Source organism: Ranitomeya imitator, chromosome 2 (genome assembly GCF_032444005.1).
Source record: "Ranitomeya imitator isolate aRanImi1 chromosome 2, aRanImi1.pri, whole genome shotgun sequence".
Classification (NCBI taxonomy): Eukaryota; Metazoa; Chordata; class Amphibia; order Anura; family Dendrobatidae; genus Ranitomeya; species Ranitomeya imitator.
In genome coordinates this window covers 257,703,448-257,712,121 of record NC_091283.1, presented here as the reverse complement: position 1 = coordinate 257,712,121, position 8,674 = coordinate 257,703,448, and the positions used below count along the sequence as shown (strand labels likewise).

At 41.9% G+C, this 8,674-nt stretch overlaps 1 protein-coding gene across 1 annotated transcript; it reads left to right on the top strand.

The window, feature by feature from the left end:
* The first annotated feature begins 2,343 nt into the window (after positions 1–2,343).
* LOC138666368 (oocyte zinc finger protein XlCOF22-like) lies at positions 2,344–7,097 on the top strand. The gene is made up of 5 exons (XM_069754596.1): positions 2,344–2,386; positions 3,762–3,817; positions 5,663–5,755; positions 5,987–6,394; positions 6,633–7,097. The coding sequence occupies exons 1-5, from the start codon at positions 2,344–2,346 to the stop codon at positions 7,095–7,097; spliced, it is 1,065 nt and encodes a 354-aa protein (XP_069610697.1).
* The last annotated feature ends 1,577 nt before the right edge of the window (positions 7,098–8,674 follow it).

Here is an 8,674-nt window from a genome sequence, read left to right as displayed (position 1 = left end):
ACTTTAAACACAGATTTCCTCTGGATGAGGATTCAGTTAAATGGGACATCCCAAAAACAGATGTTCAGGTGGCTAAGGTGGCAAAAAAGACTGCCCTGCCGTTCAAAGACTCCTCCCAGTTAAAGGACCCTTTAGATAGGAAGATTGAAAGCGTACTCAAAAAATCCTGGGAAACCTCCACTTCGGCTCTCAGGTTCAATATTGCATCTACCTGTGTAGCCAGGTCTCTCTTCCGCTGGATGGAAGAATTAGAAAACCACATCTCTCAGGGTACTCCGAGAGATGAGGTGTTGGACTCCTTGCCTATTTTACATAGAGCAACTGGTTTTCTTGCAGACGCCTCCATGGAATCTATCCGTGTAGCCGCCAGATCTTTAGTCCAGACAAACTCAGCTAGAAGAGCTCTCTGGCTCAAGATGTGGAGTGGAGATGTCACTTCAAAAATAAAATTGCGTTCCATTCCCTTTAAAGGAGACTGTTTTCTGGCCTTCATTAGATGACATCCTGGAAAAAGCCACGGACAGGAAAAAGACTCTTCCTGAACAGAGACCTCCCAGAAAGCGTTTTTTTTCGACCCTCCCAGTCTCAGCCCTCCCAGGCTAAGGGCAAAGGGAAATCTGGTAGATGGAGCTATGCCAAGGGGAAACCTAAGAATATCCTTATTCCCCAACAGCCATAGCAAGAAAAGCAATGACTCCGATCCGGTAGGGGGGAGGATTTCGAACTTTGTTCACAGTTGGAGGAATATCTCCCACAGCCCTTGGGTCTTAAGTGTTATCCAGCAGGGTCTTTTTATAGAGTTCGAGGCCCCCCTCCCTGGATCATAAGAGTCAACTCGGGAGACTCAAAAATTGATGATGTCAGGGTTACAAGTCCTGATGACCTCGAGAGCAATTTCTATGGTCCCAGTAAACTAACAGGGCAGGGGGCATTATTCCCGTATATTCATGGTAAAAAAGCCCTCTGGACAAGCCCGGATTATAATAAATCTAAAAGCTCTCAATCAATACATCACCTACCGCAAATTCAAAATGGAGTCAGTAAAATCAGCCATCCCTCGAATAGCTCCTCATTCGTATATGGCAACAGTAGATCTCAAGGATGCCTATTTTCATATCCAGATACATCCTTGTCACAGGAAGTATCTAAGATTTGCGGTTCAGTTGAATCACAAGATTCTACATTTTCAGTACAATGTTCTCCCCTTCGGGATCTCCTCAGCCCTAAGGGTTTTCTCCAGAGTCATGGCGGAAGCTGTATCTCATATCTCTTACCTGGACGACTTCTAATCATTGGTCCTTCCGTCGAAATTCTCATAGAGGGTTGCCAGAACTCTGAACATCCTACAACTCTTGGGTTGGGAAATCTAAAGAAGTCTCATCTTTCGCCAGCAAAAATGATAAAAGTTTTTGAAGGTCCTGTTGGACTCGGAAAACCAAAAATCTTTCTTACCAGAAGATCACCGGAAGAACTTGATATCCAAAGTTCTAGACTTCAAAAGACAAAGGTCCCCTACTCTGCGGACAGCGATTTCACTTCTAGGGTCTATGACGGCCTGCATACAGTCAGTCCAGTGGGCTCAAGCACATTCCAGAGTTCTGCAGGCGCACATTCTGGAAAATTGAAATGGAAATCCAAACTTCCTAAAGAGAAGAGTCTACACTCCAGGGAGGGTAAAAGCCTCTTTAACCTGGTGGGTGATCCATACAAACCTCCACTGGTGACAGTAACAACAGATGCCAGTCGAAGAGGCTGGGGTGCTGTTGTGTCACAAGTCCCATTCCAGTGTCACTGGAATCAGAAAGAAAGCTCTAGTTCTTCCAACCTCAGAGAATTGATGGCAGTGGAGAAGGCCCTTCTAGCTGCAAAGTCTAATCGTAGGTCAACGTGTCAGAGTGTACTCGGACAATATAACGACTGTAGCGCATCCCAAACACCAAGGGAGTCCGAAATTCAACTACCTGCGAGTTGTATCAAGCAGAATATTTTGCTGGGCAGAAAAACATATCTCACTATCAGCAATACACCTCAAACGGTCGGTAAATGTTCAAGCAGATCTCCTAAGTCATCACGACTTACAACCAGGAGCCTGAAGACAGACGTTTTCAGGATGCTGACTAACAGATGGGGCCTTCCCGACATAGATCTGTTAGCTTCAAGTCAGAATGCACAGGTCGAGACCTACTTCTCTCTAGACCTCTGAGACAAATCTCTGGGAGTGGATGCTTTTGCCCATACATGGAGGTTCCGGTTAGCATATGTATTTCCTCCAATACCATTGCTTGCAAAGACCCTCCGGAAGATCCGAGACAATCAGGTCCCGACTATCCTGGTAGCTCCAGCATGGCTGAAGAGGAGCTGGTACCATCTCATCATAGAATTACAAGTAGATAGTCCAGTCTTTCTACAAACATCAGACGATCTTCTCCTTCAGGGTCCCTTTCCTCATTCGAACCCCCAAAAATTCAACCTGGCAGCCTGGCTATTGAAGCCCAGGTGCTAAGAGCTAAATGACTCTCAGAATCGGTGATCTCCACTTTACAAAAGTCTAGGAAACCTGTCACTAACACTATATATAGCAAAATTTGGAAAAGGTTCTCCTCGTGGTGTCACCCTTGTAACCCTGACCCCTTCCACCCTAATATCTCACAAATATTTGACTTTTTACAAAAAGGGCTGGAATTGGGGTTAAAGCAGAGTACATTAAACGTTCAAGTATCAGCCTTGAGTTCTGTCTTTGACCAAGACCTTGCAGGTCATCGTTGGATAAAAAGGTTTATGGTCTCAGCATCAAGACATCATCCAAAACAACAAATCTTTGTGCCATCATGGGACTTAAACATAGTCCTAAAGGGCCTTACGGCTCCTCCTTTTGAGCCGCAATCTTCTTGTTCCTCACAGCTCCTGTCCTGCAAAGCTGCCTTCTTAGTTGCCATATCTACTGCAAGACGAGTGGGAGAAATACAAGCCCTTTCAATTAGGGAACCTTATCTCAGCATAAGGGACAATTCCATTGTGTTCCGACCTGATCCATGTTTTCTTCCAAAGGTGGTGTCAGAATTTCACCGATCATAGGACATAGTCCTTCCATCGTTCTGTCACAATCCTACAAATCCTGAAGAACATAGATTCCTTACTTTGGATGTACGTCGTATAGTCTTACACTATTTAGAACAAACTAAATCTTTCAGAATTGACTAAAATCTCTTAGTTCATTTGTCTGGCCGAAACAAAGGCAAAAAGTAGCGAAGAGTATCATTGCCAACTGGATAGAAAAGGCCATAACTGAAGCATTTTTAGCTCAGAATTTCGCGGTACCTGCAGGCCCAAAGGCTCATTCCACCAGATCTACTTCCGTCTCCTGGGCTGAAAGGGCTGGTGCATCCATGGAGCAGATTTGCAGGGCTGCAACATGGTCTTCTCTACACACCTTTACTAAACATTATAGATTGGACTTCTGGTCCAACCGGGATCTAGTCTTTGGCCGGAAAGTTCTCCAGGCTGTGGTCCCTCCTTAAATACAGAATTGGTTGGCATTCCTCCTGGGCTGTCGTGGAAAGCAACTAGAGAAAATAGAATTACACCTATCGGTAATTCGGTTTCTAGGAGCCTTCCACGACAGCATTAATTCCCTCCCGACATTCTTGGATATTTATCTGAGAACCTAAAAGGTAACCGGTGCTATGGTATCAGTTGTAAGTCACTGGTTAATGGGAGGTGGGAGGGGTTTTTAAACTCTTGTGCTTCTTGTCCCCCTTTAGGGTATGGAGACAACCTCCTGGGCTGTCGTGGAAGGCTCCTAGAAACCGAATTACCGGTAGGTGTAATTCTATTTTTTCCTTGATGGATCGGGCGATTCTGAACGTGGCGATACCAAATATGTGTAGGTTTGATTTTTTTTATTTTTTTTTTTATTTTGAATGGGGCAAAAGGGGGGTGATTTAAACTTATTTTTTTATTTTTTCATATTTTTTTTAACTTTTTTTTTTACTTTTGCCATGCATCAATAGCTTCCATGGGAGGCACAACAGAAGCTGGCACAACTCAATCAACTCTGCTACATAGCAGCGAAGCAGACATTGCCCCTATGTAGCAGAATTACAGGCTTGCTATGAGTGATGAGCACAGGGTGGCGCTCGCAGCAAGCCGGCATCAACAACCTGTCCCCTCCCTATATCTCTGAACTAATCTCCCACTATCTTCCCTCACTTAATCTTCTATCCTCCTAAGACCTCCTACTCTCCTCCACACTTATTCATTCCTCACACAACCACCTCCAAGATTTCTCCTGAATATCCCCCATCCTCTGGAATGCCACGCCTCAACACGTCCGATTATCCACTACCCTCGGATCCTTCAAACGGAACCTGAAAACCCATCTCTTCAGGAAAGCCTACAGCCTGCAATAGCCAACCACCTCACCAACCACCTGAGCTGCCGTCTCACCACCACCAGAGCTGCCGCACCCCCGACCTTCTGTTTCTTCCCCAGTATCCCATAGAAGGTAAATCCGCAAGGACAGGGTCCTCTCCCCTTTGTACCAGTCAGTCATTATAAATTTGTTTACTGTAAATGATATCTATAACCCTGTATGTAACCCCTTTCTCATGTACAGCACCATGGAATTAATGGTGCTATATAAATAAATAATAATAGACCTCTGGTTGTCATAACAATGCATCCCTGACCCGATCACGTGATGGGGGTCAGCGATGCGCTCCTTTCCGGCCTGATGGCTGGAAGCAGTAGTTAAATGCCGCTGTGAGCGTTTAACAATGACATTTAACTAGTTAATAGCGGCAGGTGGATCGCAATTCCACCCGCAGCTATTGCGGACACATGTCTGCTGTTCAAAACAGCTGACATGTCCCGGCTTTGATGTGGGCTCACCGCCGGAGCCCACATCAAAGTAGGGGATCTGACCTCGGACATACTATCCCATCCGAGGTCAGAAAGGGGTTAAACGAGGGGTACCCACAATTTTGACCACGTGTGTAGGAAGAATAAATCTTTTGACTCCACATCCACTTTTCGGAAACTAACACGCAGTGGATGATGGAGAGTGAAAATTACACATTTGCCATGTTATTACCTAGCACATAGTGTCCAGATTGTGCTCCAGGAGACACACACCGCAAATTAATTGGATTCTTCTCACTATATAATATTTCTAAATACAGGGATCCTAAATGTTGTTTGAGCACACTGCAAGACTCAGAAGTGAGAGTGGATTTTGCTGGATTGGTTTATCTTTTATGAGCCACTAGTAGTGTGGGAACCTCTATTTTTCCATTGACAGATGATGGACCTGAGTGGGGACTTGTTTTTTGTGAGATGAGAATTGGTATTATTTTCGCCTACATAACATTGATTGGTTTCTTTTTATTCAATATTTGGGAGGCAGAATGAACTAACAGTTGAACACCACGCACTACTGGTTCATCCAACAAGGTTTTCTATTGGACTGTGAACTGTCATTGTCTTGATAAATATTGTTTTTAACATAGCTTGCTATTTTTATGGTTAGTTTAAGTAGAAATGTTCAATAATATAAAACTCAAGGTTATTTTATTTAAAAAAAATGTTTATTTTGGCAGATGTTTGCACCAACAGATCAGAGGGACAGTTGACATCTTCAATTTTTAAATCTGATGATCTTCAGATCTTACAAGATACAACAGAAGTGATTGCTGTTACTCCAGATATATCATCATCCATTTACAGCAAAGATCTGTCATCTGATCCTATCAAACAGGTCCCATCTTCTGATTCTTTGCTGACTACTAAGGAAAATCAAAGTTACAAAAGAGGCATTAAAAAACAAACTGCTCCTGAAGCAAAGAAGTCATGTTCAGAATGTGGGAATTGTTTTGCACGTAAATCACTGCTTGTTTCTCACCAGAGAACTCACACAGGGGAGAAGCCTTTTTCCTGTTCAGAATGTGGGAATTGTTTTGCACATAAATCACTGCTTGTTACTCACCAGACAACTCACACAGGGGAGAAGCCTTTTTCCTGTTCAGAATGTGGGAAATGGTTTAACCAGAAATCAGATTTGTTTAATCACCATAGAGCTCACACAGGGGAGAAGCCTTTTTCATGTTTAGAATGTGGGAAATGTTTTGCACTAAAATCACTGCTTGTTACTCACCAGAGAACTCACACAGTGGAGAAGCCTTTTTCCTGTTCAGAATGTGGGAAATGGTTTAACCAGAAACAGCAACTTGTTAATCACCAGAGAACTCACACAGGGGAGAAGCCTTTTTCCTGTTCAGAATGTGGGAAATGTTTTACCCTCAAAGAGAATCTTGTTAGACACCAAATAACTCACAGCGGAGAGAAGCCTTTTTCCTGTTCAGAATGTGGAAAATGTTTTACCCAGAAAGGGAATCTAGTTATACACCAAAGAACCCTCACAGGGGAGAAGCCTTTCTCATGTTTAGAATGTGGGAAATGTTTTACCCAGAAAGGGAATCTAGTTATACACCAAAGAACCCACACAGTGGAGAAGCCTTTTTCATGTTGAGAATGTGGTAAATGTTATGCACTTAAATCACTGCTTGTTACTCACCAGAAAACTCACAGGGGAGAAGCCATATTCATGTTCAAAAAGTGGGAAAATTTTTATCCAGAAATCAACTCTTCTTATTCACCAGAGAACGCACACAGGGGAGAAGCCTTTTTCTTGTTCAGAATGTGGGAAATGTTTTGCACTTAAATCACTGCTTGTTACTCACCAGAGAACTCACACAGGGGAGAAGCCTTTTTCATGTTCAGAATGTGGGAAATGTTTTTACCAGAAATCAGAATTGGTTAATCAGCATAAAACTCACACAGGGGAGAAGCCATATTCATGTTCAGAATGTGGGAAAAGGTTCTTCAAGAAATCAACTCTTCTTATTCACCAGAGAACTCGCACAGGGGAGAAGCCTTTTTCATGTTCAGAATGTGGGAAATGTTTTACTCAGAATTCAAATCTTGTTACACATGAGAGAACTCACAAAGCAGAGAAGCCTTTTTCATGTTCAGAATGTGGGAAATATTTTAAATGGAAAATAAATCTTGATAGCCATAAAAGAACCCACAAAGGGAAGTAACCTTTTTCCTGTTCAGAATGTGGGAATTCTTTTAACATGAAAGTGCTTCTTGTAAGACATCAGAGTAGTCACACAGGAGAGAAGCCTTTTTCATTTTCTTAATGTGGGAAATATTTTACTTGGAAATCAATTATAATGTTGGAATAGTTTTAGCCAAAATTGAATCTTCTTAAATGGGTTATTTCTTGTCATTCCTCATGTTTAATGACAAAAGGATAAAATTAAACTTTATTAATTCCAAATGTAAAACTATACCCATATGTCACCCCCTGAAGGTTAGTCAGTGGGTGACTAATAGAAAAAACATTTACCCCACACTTCAGTATATAGGATGAGATGACGTATACACTCGCTCTCCAAGCCTCTCATTTCTACGGGTTTCATTGTCCTCACCAAAGGTGACTCATCAGGAGACTATTTAATATTGACCTATATTCAAGCGAGACTAGACAAAAAAAAACTAAAATCATGTATCATGTTATCCAAAACAGTCAGAAATCCAGCCACATATTGGCAGTCTATAAGCCAGTCCAGTGTCAGGAATAGATAGTATGTGAAAATACAGTATAATTCTTATGTTTTTTCTCCTATAGGGACTGCCCTAGTTTGGTATTGTAACAGCTGTTAATTATTAGTGCAGACAAATTGTCCTAGACTAAACTCCGTTTTCAGACGGCCCAATATATACCACTCAGGGGAAACTTATCTGCTCCAAAGATCAATAGCAGCTTCTAACTAATGACCATGCTGTGGTCTGTCTAGGAATGAGTGCAATATCCTTATAAAGACTAGGGATGTGTGCAATCATAATGTCTGGAAGATCTGTGCCATTATTTAGTATGAATCTGGAGATTATCTCTGGAAGTTAAGTGGTCCCTGAGTGGTATATACTGTATATTCACATACTATCTATTCCTGACACTGGAGTGGCTTATAAACTTTCGAAGTATATAGTTTGAGGTCTGGGGTCTGCCAATATGTGGCTAGTTTTCTGACTGTTTCGGATAACATGATACATGATTTTAGGGTTTTCTTCATCTAGTTCCGCTTGAATATAGTTCTGTATTAGTAGTGTATCAGAGAGACGTCTCGTCAAACTCAATTTGACAGGTGGACCCGCCCCTATCAAAGTGTATCAAAGTGTGTAACCCCTCCCCTCCATGTCTGCCAGCTGTCCCTCCTTGGCTGGTTTTCCCTTTTGATACAGTTTGATATTGTTATCACAGTATTTTGATACAGTGATTATTATCCCAGTATTTGTTTTTATATCCTATTAGATTTTCATTTTTTACGTAGTTGTTGTGAGATTGCATTCTGTAATTAGAGCAATGTATTTTATTCACAGTGTTCACATATAGTGCAAAATTGTGTGGTTGTTTTTATATCCTATTAGATTTTCATATTATACGTAGTTGTGAAGTTGCTTCTGTAAGATGTATTTTAGAACCAGTGTTTCTGTCCATAATGCTCAGCATATGGTCATCTCATTTACACAGAGTATCTGGCTACTCCTTACTTAACTACAACCAGATGTAGTTTTGCAAGAATACACCAAATGGTTTGACATGTTATTCAAC

Excerpts from the sequence above, each read along its gene's own strand:
- LOC138666368 (XM_069754596.1), top strand. The coding sequence starts at position 2,344 with ATGGCTGAAGAGGAGCTGGTACCATCTCATCATAGAATTACAA. Across the intron at positions 5,756-5,986 it reads CATCTGATCCTATCAAACAG|ACAACTCACACAGGGGAGAA; the intron begins GTCCCATCTTCT and ends GTTACTCACCAG. Across the intron at positions 6,395-6,632 it reads TTACCCAGAAAGGGAATCTA|AAATCAACTCTTCTTATTCA; the intron begins GTTATACACCAA and ends ATTTTTATCCAG.